At 63.5% G+C, this 16732-nt stretch overlaps 1 protein-coding gene across 11 annotated transcripts in view; it reads right to left on the reverse strand.

The window, feature by feature from the left end:
• Positions 1 to 1266: 1266 nt before the first annotated feature.
• KCNH2 (potassium voltage-gated channel subfamily H member 2) overlaps positions 1267 to 16732 on the reverse strand; it is a 45997-nt gene continuing 30531 nt past the window's right edge. For 5 of the 11 annotated variants that reach the window (XM_044947058.2, XM_025291794.3, XM_025291793.3 and 2 more), the window contains 13 exons: positions 16443 to 16607; positions 14276 to 14746; positions 13448 to 13659; positions 8418 to 8846; positions 7311 to 7698; positions 6823 to 7022; positions 6118 to 6370; positions 4803 to 4996; positions 4443 to 4542; positions 3576 to 3848; positions 3301 to 3487; positions 2816 to 2993; positions 1267 to 1535 (listed from right to left, as the gene is read on the reverse strand). In XM_044947058.2, coding sequence (XP_044802993.2) covers positions 1407 to 1535; positions 2816 to 2993; positions 3301 to 3487; positions 3576 to 3848; positions 4443 to 4542; positions 4803 to 4996; positions 6118 to 6370; positions 6823 to 7022; positions 7311 to 7698; positions 8418 to 8846; positions 13448 to 13659; positions 14276 to 14746; positions 16443 to 16607 — 3179 coding nt within the window. In that variant the 3' untranslated portion in view covers positions 1267 to 1406. Of the gene's footprint in view, positions 1536 to 2815; positions 2994 to 3300; positions 3488 to 3575; positions 3849 to 4061; positions 4190 to 4442; positions 4543 to 4802; positions 4997 to 6117; positions 6371 to 6822; positions 7023 to 7310; positions 7699 to 8417; positions 8847 to 11426; positions 11840 to 13447; positions 13660 to 14275; positions 14747 to 16442; positions 16608 to 16732 lie in introns of those variants that run through there. The other 6 variants (XM_025291801.3, XM_025291796.3, XM_025291795.3 and 3 more) reach the window with 5 other exon arrangements.

The following is a 16732-nucleotide window of genomic DNA, read 5'->3' on the forward strand; positions in this document are numbered from 1 at the left end:
TCTGAGAGGCTGTGTGGTCCCACAAGACCAGCAGCACGTGCACACACAAGCACAGGTGCACACGCCCTCCACCCTTCACTGACCCCAGGACATCTGACTTCTTCCTCCAACGATGGGAATGAGCCACCCTGAAACTTCCAGCTCCTCTGGTCAAGGATCACAGGTGACCAAGGGATGCAGGTGGATGAGGCCCGTCTGCAGGCAGACATCAGTGGGGCTCTGATAGGGGCTGAGAAAACCAGTGTGCCCAGAGTCGGTTCACTGTGGGAGCCCAATCATACAGGATCCACATGAGGCTGAGTTAAAGGTCAGGATAAGGGCTTCCCAGGTGGTGCTTGTGGTAAAGAACCCACCTGCCACTGCAGGAGACATGAGAGACTTGGGTTTGATCCCAGGGTCAGGAAGATCCCCTGGGGGAGGAAATAGCATCCCCCTCCAGTGCTCTTGCCTGGAGAATTCCATGCACAGAGGAGCCTGGCGGGCTACAGCCTATGGGATGGCAAAGAGTCAGACACGACTGAAGGAACTTGGCATGCATGCGAGGCCAAGTTGGGGACGTGGCCAAATATAACAGCATGGGCTGGGCTCAAGAGCTGTGTGTGGGGGAGAGCATGGCTGCATCAGCCGTCATCGTGGGGTCAGTTTCAGGGGCCAGTGTGCCAATCCATTAGCCACCAAGGCTCTGAAGTGTGGGACCCCAGGCCCAGCATCTCATTAGGACAACCTCTACATTCATCGCAGTCCAGGTAACTCTTTGCCATCCTGAATCCAGGACCACAGGGAAGCAGGGCCCTCCGGAGGCAAGAAGCCCTGAAGGTGATGTGTATCAGCCCCAAGGGAGCACCCCTCACTGCACCCACCCCACACCCAGATGTCGGAGCTGCCCCTGCAGGCCCGGCGCACACAGACGGACTGGCCCACGCCCACAATGCTGTGGCCACGAACACGGGATACAGCAGGTAGCTATTACACTTCCCAGCACCACTGGAGTCTCCTCAGGATAATTATTTATTATTCATAGTCATCAGCATCTTCATTAATTATTCATATGATCCTTAATTATTATCCTTAACAATAAGAGCAGTAAATAGCAGAAAAGTCCTTGAGGTGCCTAAGGCCCAGGGCCGGGTGCCTCCGGGCAGTTAGACCAGCTACTGCCCCAGGGCAGTGGGGGGACCACAGACCCCCATCCACTGCCCGGCCCTGTCCCTGCCCCCGTGCCCCCCCATACCGGGGCCCCTGGGGACCTCAGGAGGAGGTGGGCCCCCAAGGGCTGGGGGAGGGGCCGTGCCTTCCTATTCCTCTCCCGTCGGCGGCCAGGGCCTCCCGGGCAGGGCCTCCACAGGGAGGGGCCCAGGCAGTGCATTGAACCTGGGTGAGCCACGTGTCCACACTGGGCAGCCCCACTAACTTCCCGGGTCTGAGCCGTGTCTGTGCAGGGGCTGGGAGGTTAGGGCCCCCAGCTGGCCCGGCAGGGAGAGGCGTCGAGCGGGTCCGTCTTGGGGCAGCTCCTCGCACGCCATGAACTGGGAAACCTGCGGAGAAAACAAAGAGTGTGGGGGGCCCGGAGTCGAGGAGCGAGAGAGGGAGAGGGTCAGAGGAGAGAGAGGGTACGGGAACTCTGGGGCCAGACAGGAGGGGGTTTGGAGGAGACAGGAGAAGAGCTGAGGGAGACAGAGCAGGACTCCAACTGCCAAGGGAGGGGGGCAAGACTGGACGTGGAGGTATATGCTCTGGGTGGACAAGAGCCAGGCCGGGCAGCTGGGGGCCCCAAGGCAGCATCTGTCTGATCCTGCAGGGAGCCCCAGGCCTCAGCCACTTCCCTCCCCAGGGAACCTGGCCGCTGGATTCAACACCGACGCGGAATAAGGGGCCCTGAGCTGGCACCAAAGCTAGACAGAAAAAGAGACAAGGTTCCTGCCTGCAGTCTCAAAAGGACTCCAGGACCTAGAAACAGAGGCAGGCTGGCGGCCAGGCTTCGGAAGGCCAGGGAGAGTGCCAGGGCAGGCGGGAGGGGCTTTGTGGGTGCTGACGAGTCTGCTGTGAGATCTCTGCGGGGGAGGCTGTGAAGGGAGACTGGCACATTTGCTGACGTGGGCCCTGGTGTCTGCAAACAGGAGCAGGCACCATATGGGAGGGGAGCAGATGCCGGGTTGGGGGGCGGGGGGCGGCGGAGCCCAGGCCACCTCAAGTTGCCCGAAGGACCCCCAGCTTGAGACCCAGACACCGCTGTCCTGTCAGGAGGCCAGGAACACACAGGTCCGCTCAGGAGAGGACAAAGGATGACAGAGGCCCACCTCTAGCAGCGGGGGAGAGAAGCCGACCGGAAGGGCCACCCTGGGGCTTAACCAAAGCCTCTGGGACAACCCTGCAAAGTGCCGAGCATGAAAGTCATGGGTCGAGTGGAGAGTCAGACCCAGGGGTGTCAGCAACAGCAGGGCCGTGGGATTCTGTCCCAAGGGCACACTGGCACCCAGCACCCACCACCAGCCCCCACCACCAGCCCCCCAGGGCTCAACAATCTCCTCCACATGCAGCCATGGACACAGGCACCCCGAGTAGACCCGGCCCTTCAGGTGACCCCAGGGGAATGCAGACCACTCGGCCTGCAGCCTGAGGGCTGCCTTGTCCCAGCCAAATGCGTGCTTTGTGCTCCGTGCTCACAGCTCCTCCTTCTCCAAGAATACTGCCTGGGAGGAGGGCAGGGATGGAGGAAGGGAGGAGGCTGGGGCCCAAGGCCACAGAAGGGGCAGCAAAGCAGGCCTGGGGTGAAATTGGTGTAGAAAAGGCAAGGCCGGGGTTGCTGGGAACTCACCTGAGAAAGCGAGTCCAGGGTGAGGGTGGGGATGGGGCCTGCGGGCAGCAGGGGGGAGGTGGAGGCGGGGCCGGGCCCCGGGGTGGTCACAGCACTGTAGGCTGGCGGGACCAGCGTCATCTGTCTCTGCAGCAGCTGCAGGACGGTGGCCATGTCTGCGCTCAGCCGGGTCTCCAGCCTGGGCGAGAAGGAGGAGGATGCTCTGGGTCTCAGAGAAGTGGAGACACCAGCAACTGTGACTTCAGGACCGCCCTGTGGACAGCCAGCTGGTCAACCCCCAGGCCCACTCTCCATCCTAGGTGTGGCAGCCCCAGCTTGGCTCCGAACGGAAGGAGAGGGCCAAGCCGCTGGGACACATGGAGAGGTCTAGATGGAGCAAACAACCCCCACCCCACCGGCACCTGAAAACACTGCCCGAAACCCACAGATCACACTGCAGCACTCCCCCATCCAACACCTCCTAGCCTGTCCCCCTGGACACTCACCTATTGAGCTGCCTCTGGAGGGCGTCCAGCCTGGTCTCCACGTCTCCCCGCGGCCGACGGCCAGGGCTGGAAAGGGGGATGTTGAGGAGGCTGGGAGCGGGGGCAGGACAGCGAGGCAGCTCCTGGTACTGGCGGCCACGGCTGTCCCCCCAGAAGCTGAAGATGTTGGACACTCCTGAGAAGGCGCCTGCAGCCAGAGAGCAGGGTTGAGGCTGGAAGAGAAGCCCATGCCCCACCTGCCGGGCAGAGGTGAGGGGGTGGGGGGCTCACCCTACCTGATAGTGGGTTACAAGTGTCACTGCTCTTCTCGCCATCCTCGGTCAGGGGGTCCCCACCCGGCGGCTCTCCGGGGGGCCTGGGGCTGGAGAAGGGCACCAGGCGGAGGGGGCTGGAGCTGCGGCCTGGGCCCTCATCCTCACTGCTCTCGGGGCTGGAGGGGCCGCTGGACAGGCTCTCCCCCCACGGCCCCCCCTGCCGGCCCCGGCCACTCGGCCCTGCCCCCGCCCGGCTCGGCCCCAAGGCCGACACCTCCCCTGGCTGCTCCGGGTCTGTGGGAGACAGAGAACGGGCCTCAGAGAAGGCAGGAGGTGGCACAGAGAGGAGGGGAGGGCCGGAAGGGGAGGGGAGGGGACCGGGGGGCAGGACGCCCTGAGTTGTCCCCAGTCCTGTCTTGTGCTCTCACCCACTTCCAAAAGGACTGCGAACTCCGGGGGCGGGACCAGATCGGCTGTGACCGCTGGCTGCCCGAGCTGGGTCAGTAGCATTGCTGGGCGGGGCTCTCTGGGACCCCGGGCCCTAGCCGTCCCTGCCATGCTGGCCACCTCGCCCTCCTTTGCCCTGTCTTTCCTGCCCTCGTTGGTTCAAAGCAGCGCCCATCAAGACGCCAGCCCTGTGAGGACCCAATAAACTTAGGCGCGCCCCTGCCCTGGAGGGTGGAAGAGGGCTTCCTGGAGGAGGTGACATTTCAAGTGGGCCTGAACGGATGGGGTGAGAAGGGAACGCTGACGGTAGGGACGGAAGGTCTGTGGGGCCTGGGAGGAGCAGACCCACCGGCCCCGCCCTCTGCTCCGCCCCCTCTAGGCCCCGCCCCCGCCCGCCTCCCGGCTCACCTGGGCCCCGCCCCCTCCCCTCCCCCGCCTCACCCTTGTCCGTGCGCCGGCGGAAGGACAGCTTGCGTTTGCGTTGCCGGTTGAACCCGCCCTCCAACTCCGCGCTGCTCGGAGAGCCGGGGATCATGTTGGTCTGAAACCCAAGAGCGGTGTCAGGGCCCTTCCGCGCCCACCTGCCCTGCCCGGTCCCGGGGAAGACCCTCTCATGACCATTGGAGGTGGGACTGGGCATGCCCGCTCCGTGGGGTGTAAGCTCCGCCGCAGGACCAGGGCTGAGACTGGCACTTTTCACAACCTGGTCTGCCCCAGATACCATTAAACAAGCCCAGAGAGAAGGTCCCGCGGCGAAGGGACAGCCACCCAGCAGGGCGGTCGGCCGCGTGGCCCACTTACATCCCGCAGGTTGAAGGTGATCTCCAGGCTGGACCAGAAGTGGTCAGAGAACTCGGGGTACATGTCCAGCACCTCCAGCAGGTCGTCGCGGTGGATCTTGTGCAGGTCGCAGTAGGTGAGGGCCCGCACGTCCCCATTGGACTTCCCAGGGCGCGCGTACAGGTTCAGAGGCTCTCCGAAGATGTCGTTCTTCCCTGGAGGCCACCGAGAGGGGGGCTCAGCCCCGGAGGCGGCAGTGGAGGCAGCAGGCACCTGTCTTCCGTGCACTGTCACCCTGGCCAGGCACCTCCCCTCAGTCTGCTTACGTGCTGCCCAGCCCCAGCCCCCAGGGCCAGGGGGGCACCAGCCAGCCCGTCTGCCCCCAGCTCCCAAAGGCAGGACAGGTGCAGTGTGGTGCCCTGGAGGAGAAGGGCCAGGAACCCATGCCTCCCACCTACGTAGGGCCAGCCAGCAGCTCCAGCCTGGATGCCCAGCTCTGCCCAAGACCCTGGCTTCCTCCTTAGGTTCTAACTCCTCTGGTACCGTCCCCGCCACCAAAGCCCATTCCCAAACACCCCCTGGCTAAGCACTGCACCCCCATGAACAATGTTCTTCAAGCTACAGATCATAACACAGTAGTGAATCAAGACCAGCATTTTGTTTACTGAGAGAAAACAGGATAGCATAGGAGAGCACAGGCACAGCACGGAAAACACTGGGATGCAGTTAAGGCAACTGCAGTTTAGCAAAACTTTGGTTCCAGTGGCGTTTGGGGGTGCTTGCGGCATGAGTATTAAGCCCCACTGTGACACATCAGCCCTGAGGTGGCCAGGGCCAAGGGGAGGACAGGCAGAGGGCAGGAAGTCCCCAGCGCCCAGGCACACCTGTCCACGTGCACAGGTAGGGCAGAGAAGAAGGGATGCGAGGGGAAGAGGGGCAGACTCCCTCTGCTCTGGAAGTGAGGGTTTGGCTGTACCACAGGGAACTATGTGGCCCTAAGTGGAAATCAGTCGCACAGCCTCCCCCACTGCCTACCTTGGAGCATTTGGGTTTGATCCCATTTTAAGAAACAAGAGTATTGCAGCCCTTGAGGAGACCCCCAAAGGGGAACAGAATTCGGAAACCTCCAGAGTTCAGCAGCACCCGCCCCACGCCCCCACCAGGTAGGGCTCCTCTCCCCGGCCCCCTGGGAGGGCCTGAGCTTGGGTGACTTAAAGGAGCCCAAGGCCCCTGTGGGCAGTCACAGGGCCACAGCCCCCAGGGCTGTGTCCTTCGAGGGCTGGGCCTCTGCAGCTGCGGCAGGGACTCCGGGCCCAGCTCCCGGTCCCTGCCGTACCCAGGATGGCCACGACCACGTCACCCCGCAGGATCTCGATGGAGCCCCGGGAGATGAAGTAGAGGGCTGTGAGCAGGTCCCCGGCGTGCACCAGCGTGTCTCCGGGCGGTGCGTGCGTCGTCTTGAACTTCATGGCCAGGGCCCGCAGGCAGCCCTTGGTGGCCCCCCGGAAGGGCTTGCAGTGCTGCAGCAGCGAGCGGTTCAGGTGCAGACAGATGTCAGCCTGCAGGCACTCGGGGAAGCCCTTCAGCACCTGGGGGCGGGGGGCAGCTCAGGACGCCCTCTCCTGGGAGCCCACTCCCACCCCCCACCTTGGAGAGCCAGCGGGGAGCACCAGGACGTCCAGGATCTATCAGGGGAAGGCCCTGGGTGTCCATGCCAGCTCCACCCCTCCTCCCTGCAGACTGTGCACCCTTGGGACGACGCCTCCCTGCTTTCACCTCCACCTTCTAGTGTGTGAGGCATGGAGACCATCTCCTGCCTGGGGCTGTCCTATGGATCAACCACGGATTACCCAGAGCCTGCCCCAAAGTAAGAACTTGCCCAGGAAATGAACTCCATGGGCAGAGGGAGGGTAACTACCTCTCAGGGTCCTTCCAGCACTACCTAGGCCCACCTGGGCCGGGGTGGGGGGTAGTGTGACTCTGGCGAACCCAGAAAAGTCCCCACTGGCGCCCTGCCCCCCAGCCCAGCCCGGGCCCTCACCGCATTCATGTCGATGCCGTTGGTGTAGGACCAGGCGTGCTGGAAGTACTCCTCAAGGCGCTGGCGCAGTGGGTTGGGGATCTGGTGGAAGCGGATGAACTCCCGAACGCGGAGCATCTGTGTGTGGTAGCGCGCTGTGCCGGAGTATAGCCGCTGGATGATGGCCGACACGTTGCCGAAGATACTGGCATACATGAGGGCTGGGGGCGGGGTGAGTGGGGCTGTCAGCCTCCGAGGGGCCCTGTCCACCCCAGCACCAGGTCAGTGCCAACACACACTCCCACCTCAGCGTTGAGCACACACGTGAGATGCACACACACAAGCCCGGGCACACACGCTCCTCAGCCCCTGCCTTGTGCCTCAGCCCTGGTGTTCCCAGCACCGTGATGGGGACCCCTGGGGAGTGGGGAGCGCCCACTCCGGCCCCTCCAACACCCTCTCTCTCCTGTGTGGCTTGTGCCCACGCCCGCCCCTAGGGGTGCACTCACAGCCGATGAGCATGACACAGATGGAAAAGATCTTCTCCGAGTTGGTGTTGGGGGACACGTTGCCGAAGCCCACGCTGGTGAGGCTGCTGAAGGTGAAGTAGAGGGCGGTGACGTACTTGTCTTTGATGGAGGGGCCGCCCAGGCCGCTGCTGTTGTAGGGCTTGCCAATCTGATCGCCCAGGTTATGCAGCCAACCGATGCGGGAGTCCATGTGCGGCTGCTCCATGTTGCCTATGGCGTACCAGATGCAGGCCAGCCAGTGCGCGATGAGTGCGAAGGTGCACATGAGCAGAAAGAGCACGGCCGCCCCGTACTCCGAGTAGCGGTCCAGCTTCCGGGCCACGCGCACCAGCCGCAGCAGCCGCGCCGTCTTCAGCAGCCCGATCAGCTACGGGGAGCAGCAGATACTCAGTGGGGTGAGGTGGGGGTGGTGATGGACGAAGCATGGGGGGCACTGCAGCCCTCAGTGCAGAGGCAGCGGAGGTAAGATCCCCAAAGACTCTCCCCAGAACCTCCTCCTAATATCAGTAGGAGCACCTCCCACCCGCTGCGCCCGGCAGAGTCCCATTCCCCTTTTGTGCCAGGTCCCGGGTGGCTCAGACAGTAAAGAATCCGCCTGCAGTGTAAGAGTCCCAGGTTCAATCCCTGGGTTGGGAAGATCCCCTGGGGAAGGGAATGACAACCCACTCCAGTGTTCTTGCCTGGAGAATCCCACGGACAGAGGAAGCCTGGTGGGCTACAGTCCATGGGGTCACAAAGAGTCGGACACAACTGAGCGACCAACACTTTCACTTCACAGTAACAAAGGGCTCACAGTTCCCCACAACCAGGATGAAACAACTGGGGCTCAGAAAGGTGCACCCACCCTCAGGTGCCTAGCCAGAGCTCCACCAGCTTCAAGGCCTTTTCATATGAATCAGAAGGCAGTGGCCACTCTGGACAGACACACTGGGAAAAGGCAGACCCCCTGGACCTTTACAACCAGGAAGCGGCTCACACAGAAAGGGGAGCAGGCAGGGGTGAGCTGGGGGCCCCGTGCGTCTGCCACCCCCTCACCCCACCCCCTGCTGCCCTCCCCCCTGCCCCCATGCCTCCTGGCCAGCCCACCTCCTCAGAGCCAGAGCCGAAGATGAGCAGGTCAAAGGGGATGGCGGCCACCATGTCAATGAGGAACCAGCCCTTGAAGTAGTGGACGGCGATGCGGCCGGGGTGGCTGACCACCTCCTCGTTGGCATTGACATAGGTGGTGCGGAAGTTGATGAGGATGTCCACGATGAACATGATGTCGACGATGAGGTCCACCACGGCCAGTGGCTGGCAGGCGTAGCCACAGTCAGGGGCCAGGGGCGCCTCTTCAGTCTCCTTCAGCAGGAAGGCGGCTGAGTAGGGGGTGAAGACCGCCGTGTAGATGACCAGGAGCAGGATGAGCCAGTCCCACACAGCCTTGAAGGGGCTGTAGTGCAGGATGGTCCAGCGGTGGATGCGGGGCGCCTGCAGCTTGTACTCCGGCAGCACGTCAGCCCCCAGGGACAGGACCTGGGCGGGCGGGGAAGGTGGCGCTGAAGGGTGGGGCGGGGGAGGGCAGGCCACCGGCCCTGTGACGCCTGGGCTGGGCCCTCAGAGAAGGGGCCAAGCAGAGTAAGAGGAGGGGGTGTAAGAGGGGGTCTGTAGGAGGGGGGGTGTAGGAGGGGGGCCCACCCACCCCACCCTCAGCCGCATGGACATGGCTGCTGACTGCCATTCCTCATGTGGCCTCCTGGCTGGCTCTTGAGTCCAGGGCGCCTCACGGTAACGCCCACAAGCACGACTCCCTGCCAGCGATACAGACCCACAGCTGTGGATATAACTTCCACCTTGCTCACCCCCATGGCAACCACACACACACACACACACACACACACACACACACACACGTCCCATATACACCACTGTCTCTGCCAGCAAATGCTCCAAGGACTACAGCTTCCAGCCCAGGGCGACGTAAACAGCGGTAGTCACTGTGGTTCCCTGCAAGTCCCGTTGCTGATGGCCCAGGGACTGAGGGCCTAAGTGTCCCTTCCTGACACTGACCCAAGGATACCAGCCACCCAGACTCAGGTCCCTTGGCACCCAGGAGAGGAGACACCATGACACTTGCTCCCCTCTCCCTACTCACCCTTGCCTGGGGCCGCCATTCAGACATGACCCCCAAGCCCACCCAGGCTCGTCTCACATCCTGCCCCTCATCACTCAGGCAGAGGTGGCACGCCACCCAGATCTGCGGACAGCGGCCACCACACCTACCCCCACCCCCAAGCCAAACTAGGAAGAGCTGTGACCAGCTTTCCCACGCCACCCTGGGAGCCTTGGCCTGTCCCCTTGGGGCCTCCCCCTGCCCCCACGCAATCCCCAAACTCTCCCAGCCTGGCTCTGCCACCCTGGGCAGCCAGGTGCAAGGCCTCACCCACCCTCCCCCTTAAGAGCCAAGGCTGCCGGCCCTGCAGGAACAGCACAAAATGCCAGGGCCCACATCCTCAGGCCTTGTCCTGGGGAGGGGGTGGAGCCCCAAAGACTCCCATTCACATTCATGCTGGGGACCCCCCCTGGAACCACCCTTACAAACAGATGGACTGTTTGGAAGGCACCTCCTTAGCAGAAGTAACTGGAAGTTAAGACCGGCTGCGGCTGGGTGGGGAGGGGGGGCGGGTTTGGCCACCCCGGGGGGTAACCACAGGGGCTCTCTGGAGGCACGCGATGGGGTCTGGGGCAGGGGAAGGAGTCTGCGGCTTCGAGGCCCCAACTTCTGCCCAGACTTCAGCCCCAGCCACTCGCTCCTTAAGGCAGAGAACATGGGGCAGTGACCTTCCGGGGATCAAGAGAGGGTTGAAAAAACAGAACTGACCAGGGACCCAGCAGACAGGAGGCAGAAGAAGGCTCCTGCAGGGGGCTCCTCACCCCACCTGAGTGGCCAGGCCCCCTGGGCTGTGCTGGACCACACCTGATGAATGTGATTCTGCGCCCCCACCACCACCACCCGGCATCTGCCCACAGCAGGGCCAGCACCGCCCCGGGCACAAGCACACGCCAGGGGCAAGCCCAGGGCACCAACCCGGGACCCACAGACCCCATCTTACAGGCCGCGGCCCAGCTCAAGTCTGCAGCCAACAGCTCAGCACACAGCCTTGGACTTGGGTGGGCGTGTAACCTTCCCTGACCCATGGTCATACAGAATGCTAAAGCTCTTTTAAGCTCAACCCGAGGTCCTCACCTGTGGCTGGAAGAATCCACCCCCCCCCCATACCTGTCCCTGCACTGGGGGGAGCGCAAGAGCCAAGGCAGAGGGTTCAGGTGCTGGCAACAGAGGTAAGGGTGCTCAGACCCCGCCCTGAGCCGCCTCCAGCTCCCCCTGCCATCCTGAGCTGGCCCCTGGCTCTGTGACAGAGCCCCTCACCCCACCCCGCTGCCCCTGGGTGGGGGGGGATGTGGAGAGGTGGCTCCCCAGAGGTGCCTACCAAGCCGTCAGCCTGGGGGGACAACCAGCTCTTCAGGTTGGACCAGGTGCCTGGTTCAGACGACCCTCTCTGCTCATCCAGTGGCCTCTGACCCCCAGCCCCCAAACCCAGACCCCTGAAGCGGCCCATGCCTCCCTCACCCCCAGAGTCCACCCCCAAGGCACAGAGTGCTAGCGGGGTGGGGCCCCGGGCCTGGGCGCCAGGCCCAGCTGCTGCTTGCGCACCGGGGGAGGTGGGGTGGAAGCCGGAGTGGCTCCCCTCCTCCCTCCCACGCCACCCCCGGCTCCCCACCGAGCTCTCTGGGGCACCCACTTTCCTGTTCTCCCCTCTCCTCCTTCCGTGTATCCAGCTAGAAGGCCAGGCCAGGAAGGCTAAGGAGGAAGGAAGCCCTGGCAAGACAAACACTGTCCACCTAGGCCCTGGAGAAGAGCGGCACTGGAGAAGAGCAAGCTGGAGCCAAGAGTGGGACAGGCCGGGCCACAGCTCCCGGGGATTCCCCGCCCTCAAAACCATCCTGCACCTCGGAAGCCCTCTCCTGACCTGGAGCCAGAGCCCTCAGAGCCGCGTCGGACCCGCACGAGGGTGGGGGGGCGGGGGGAAGAGGGGAGCTGGGGGGAACACCTACCTCCTGGGCCACCAGGCTGGAGATGCGCACGGCCCGTCTCACCCGGCCTTTCTGGGCCCTGGGCTGCAGGGCCCCTGTCCTGCTCGCCTTCCCTGACGGGGCCGCCATGGAGGACTTGGCTCCCCCCAGCCTGCCTGCCCTGGGGCCCCAAGGGCCCACGCCAGCACCTCACCTGCACCCCAGAGGCTGGCGGCCTGGCTCCCAGGGCAGCCTCTGGCCTGGCGGCCAGGGTCGCCGGGGCTGGGCCTCAGGGCTGGGGTCACCCTGGCAGGGAGTGTGGCCAGCAGCCCACCTGGCTGGGGCGGCCCATGGTTCCTCCCGCAACCCCGGTGCGGGCCCCAGGGCCGGGAGCTGCGCTCTGCCCGCTGCCAGCCCAGCAGCCGGCGCCCGGCGCTCTCGGAACCTCCAGCTCCTCCAGCCGGCCCCTCCTCCTCTCGGGTCCCCACCCCCACCCCGCCCCGGCCGGCCGGAGGCCCCCTCCCCCGCGGCCCCCGCCCGGGGCTCCTGCTGCAGCCGCTCCCGCAGCCCGCGCCCCTCCCCCGGCCCCCGGCAGCCCAGCCTGTCACTGCAGATTAATGGGCCCTTCAACACCCCCGCCCCGCCGGCCAGAGTCAGACAGACACCCAGAAACGGAGAGACTGCCTGCCCGGTGACCAGAGAGCCCAGGAACACACCCGCACGCTGGCACACACAGACGCGTGCGTGTGTGCGCACACACACACACACAGAGCCCACAACACAACAAACAGCACACCCCGTGGGCACGCGGGAGCAGGGTGGCAGGCAGGGCTCCAGGTGGGGCCAGGGGAGAGGGCGGTGGTGGAGGGGAGTGGGGGTCGGCTGCCAGATAAGGGGCCCAGCATGTTGGGGGAAGGTTCTGGAGTCAAGGCCAAGGGGCTGGAGACCTGGCAGAGACCCAGAGAGCCAGAGGCAGCAGCGGGAGCAGGGCCAGGAGGAGGCCCCGGCGGACGGACAGCTCCCTCACTTGGGTCACTGCTGCCAAAGGGGCCGGAGGGGGCAACAGGGTCGCTGGCTGTCTCTGGCTCCTCAGTCCTGACCCTCCCCTACCCCCCAGGCCAGGATGGGAAGGGGCTGGGATGGACTGGGCAGTGGCTGGGGGCGGAGGGAGTCGTGCAGATAGATGATCTTGCTGCCAAGACGGGGCAGGACACCAGGCTGGTTCTGGCACTGGGCGGCGTTGGGCAGTTTCCCCCCAAGACTGGCAGTCTTCTCCAGCCCAGGATTCAAAGACCTGACCCTCTCTCTATGTGTTCCCCAACCTCTATCGAGTCCCCTCCCGACCTGGGAAGGAAACTCTCCTCTTCTGTGGCTTGCAGGCAGGGGTGGGCACCCCTGGGTCATCCTGGCACTGGGTCCCCAACCCCAGCCTGGCTCATCACATTAGCCTAGAAGAATCAGAACCCCCCAACCTTGACCTCTGGGTGTGTGAGTTGCTCAGTCCTGTCCAATTCTTTGCGACCCTATGGACTGTAGCCTGCCAAGCTCCTCTGTCCATGGGATTCTCCAGGCAAGAACACTGGAGTGGGTTGCCATGCTTTCCTCCAGGGGATCTTCTGAAACCCAGGGATCGAACTTGGGTCACACGCGATGCAGGCAGGTTCTTTACCGTCTGAGCCACCAGGGAAGCCACCTTGACCTCTGTGGCCCCTTCTGATGTGAAGCTTGTTGGTTTGCCTCCAGTATGTCTTTACCACACCCTGTGCGCAGACCCCCTTGTGCCCCATGGTTGCCTTCTCCCGCCCACCCTGACCCTACCAGGTGCCCAGCCTCGACTGCCCTGTCCTCCCCAAGCCCCATCCACCTGTCCCCTGTACCTGCCCCCTCCCCAGGCTTCCCCACTCCAGGCTCCCTTTCTCCAGGAGCTCTCAGACTCTTCTCTCGTCCCAGCACTGAAACACCACCCCCACCCCCAGCCACCACCTTCAGGAAGCCCTCACTGACTGCACCCCTCCACCCCCTCCAAGCTTTTCCCAGGTGAGTGGGGGGCCAGGCGTGCCTACCTGGGTGACCTTCTCGGTGACGTTGTGGGTCCGCTCCTTTATCTTAGGGGCTATGATCTCCCTGTCGCTGGTGGGCGAAGCCAGGAAGGGGTCGCCCTTGAGATCCACGAAGTTGAGGGTGATCTGGGGGATCTTGCTGATGGTGCGGTAGCGCACGAGGTCCGAATCAGAGGTGGAGTTAAGCAGGCCACTGCGCAGGGGGTGCATGGCCCCTGAGGTGGAGGGGAGAGGCTGTCAGGGCGGCAGGCAGGCAGGGGCAAAGGCCGTCAGGTCGACGACTCAGAGCTGGGGTGGAGACAGGCCAGGCAGGAGCCAAGCCATGAGCCAGGCCGTGGGGTCCAGTGAGGCAGGCCAGCTCAGGAGACGGGGGAGCAGTGTCCCTGAGAAATAAGTGAGGCCAGAACCCCTCCCCACTTTATGGAAGCAGGCCCCTGAGGCACTAGGAAAGGAGGAAGGAGCAAAAGCCTTCACTGGGGTCTGTTCAACAGGCCCTGGGAGCCTGCCCCAGGCCCAGGTGGTGCGGCAGGGCCCCTGAGGCCTCTTTAAAAGAGCCCTCCCGACTCCCCCGTGGGCATCCCGGCTGCAGGCAGGCCTGGGAGTGCCAGCTCCCAGCCCACACCGGCTCCCAGAGTAGAAGAATGCAACAGGGATGAATGCACGGTTTAATGGAGTAAAAGGCTACTTAATGGGATTAAATAAGTGCTTAATAGGATTTCCATCTCCCAGGCACACAGGACAGGGCGGAGAGGGAGGAAGCTGAGGTCCTGCGGGTGGGGACCTGGTGGTGGGGCAGTTCCTGCATGGGGTGGGGTGGGGGGCGACCCTCACCGGTGCTGGCGTGGCGCGGCGGTGGCGGGGGCAGCGCCCCGGTGCGCATGGCCTCGATGTCGTCGGCCGAGGAGGCCCGGCGCACGCTGGCGCAGCTCTCTCGGGAGCGCGTCCGGGCCAGGCTGCAGCTGGAGCCTGAGGCATCAGGGTTGAGGCTGTGCGCCCGGGGCGACGGGTGCGGGCCTGGCACACAAGCGGGCTGAGGCGGCGGAGGAGGCGGGGGCGGCGGCGAGCCGGGACCCACCAGCGCGCGCCGCTCCTCCGCCGCCCTCCCCGCCACGTGGTTGTCCATGGCCGTCACCTCGTCCAGGGCCAGGGACTCGCTGCTGGGGGCCGCGGGCGTCAAGTCCACGTCCACCACCACCGCCCCCGGGGCGCCCGCACCGCCTGCGCTATCCGGCCGCACCGACGAATCCCGGGCAGTCAAGGCCAGCAGCGCGGGCAGCTTCAATCGGAAGGTCTTGGCGCGGCCTGCGGGTGGGGGGCAGAAGGGAGGTGCGTGGCCCCAGCAGCCCGGGAGAGGGCAAGGCCTAGAAGCTGGAGCTCCAGTCACCAAGGGGAGGAGGAGGGAAAGTGGGGGCCCCGATAGCTGGAGGGCACCCCTCCACCCCCATCCCTGCTACACAGGACTCAAGTCTCCAAAGAAGTTTAGAAGAGGGGTCCCCAACCTCAGAATCTAATGTCTGATGCCCAGAGGTGGAGCTGATGTAACAATAACAGAAATCAAGAAACTTGAATTATCTGGAAGCCACCTCCCCTCTCCAACCCCTGATTGGTGGAAACCCGTCCCTCGTGCCACAAAGGTTGGAGACCACTGGCCTAGAACACAATCTTATCTAAGACTCCAGCAATAATAAACCACTGTCTTTTGAGCCTCACATCCCCCGTGAGGGAGGTTCTCCAGCAAACCACCTGTGACTCTCCCAAATGCGCCCAGTGGGTGTCAGTATCTCCACTTTTTAGACTGGAAGAAATTCAGGCATCAGTGAGTTCTGTCATTTGTGGGAGGTCACACAGAAGCTTTTGATGCTTTTGAACTGTGGTGTTGGAGAAGACTCTTGAGAGTCCCTTGGACTGCAAGGAGATCCAACCAGTCCATCCTAAAGGAGATCAGTCCTGAATATTCATTGGGAGGACTGATGCTGCAGCTGAAACTCCAATACTTTGGCCACCTGATGGGAAGAACTGACTCATTGGAAAAGACCCTGATGCTGGGAAAGATTGAAAGCGTGAGGAGAAGGGGACGACAGAGGATGAGATGGTTGGATGGCATCACCGACTCAATGGACAGGACTTTGAGTAAACTCCAGGAGTTGGTGATGAACGGGGAGGCCTGACGTGCTGCAGTCCATGGGGTTGCAAAGAGTCAGACATGACTGAGTGACTGAACTGAACTGAACACAGGAGCTGGCAGGGGCTGCATCTGAGTGGAGAAGGAATGATGCCACGGGTTCCTGCTGTACCCTGCCACCTTGCGGGTGGTACCCATGGGAGAGGTCGGGCCAGCTTTATTGAGGCTGCTGTTTAGAGCTTGAGAAACCAGAGGCGGTTTCTTTTGCCCTGACTCTGAGGGAACATTTAAAATTAAATCCAAAGAGGCCGCAGAAGGGGATGGGCGGGGTGGTGTCTGAGCCTTTGAGTCACAGGAGGATGAGGTGAGGCCTCCCTGTCTCCAGCCCCAGGAAGCAGTCCCCTCACGTTCTCAAGTATCCGGGAAGCAGCCAGTCCAGAACTAGGACCAGTGGCAGAAACGTCCCAGAGCTGAGTCCATGAGGGAGACGGGGCCTTCTCATGAGCAGTGGGAGCTGCCCTGGAGTGACCAGGGCCAGCCAGGAAGGGGGACCCCCCCATCCCTGGGGCTGGAGAGAGGACCACTCCCAGGGGGCTGCTGGAGGGGGAACCCAAGCCGGTAAGGCTGTGAAGCCAGTTGTGATCCTGCCCCCCAAGGAAAGCGGAGTCTGGACTCGGTCACTCCACACCATCTGTCCACGCTGAGCCACATGGGACTGGTCATATCCTTCGTGTTCACTCCCCATCTCTGAAAGGTGTCCCCCTGAACCTGCCTCTGAATCGCTGCCTGCAGAACGTTGGCCTTGGGTAGCCTCATGACCCCAGGGGAGGGAAACCATATATTCCCGCTCCAGCCAGACAGCACCGCTGCACTTACCGGGGGCCAGCCAGCTGGTGGGAGGGGCGCGGTGGTTGGTGTCCCGGGCCGGCGACCCCACCAGGTCCTTCTCCATCACCACCTCAAAGTTGAGAATGAACATGATGACGGCTCCATCTTCATTCTTCACAGGTACCACATCCACCAGGCACAGGAAGCAGCTCCCTGCAAAGTGAGAACACGGGCCCCTGTGCTCCCAGGTGGGATGGACACCCCCGCCACCCCACCCCACTCCAGAACCCGAAGGGGCCTGTCCACTTCTGACGCCCCCACAGCTCCGGAGCCCAGTG

Source organism: Bubalus bubalis, chromosome 8 (genome assembly GCF_019923935.1).
Source record: "Bubalus bubalis isolate 160015118507 breed Murrah chromosome 8, NDDB_SH_1, whole genome shotgun sequence".
Lineage (NCBI taxonomy): Eukaryota > Metazoa > Chordata > Mammalia > Artiodactyla > Bovidae > Bubalus > Bubalus bubalis.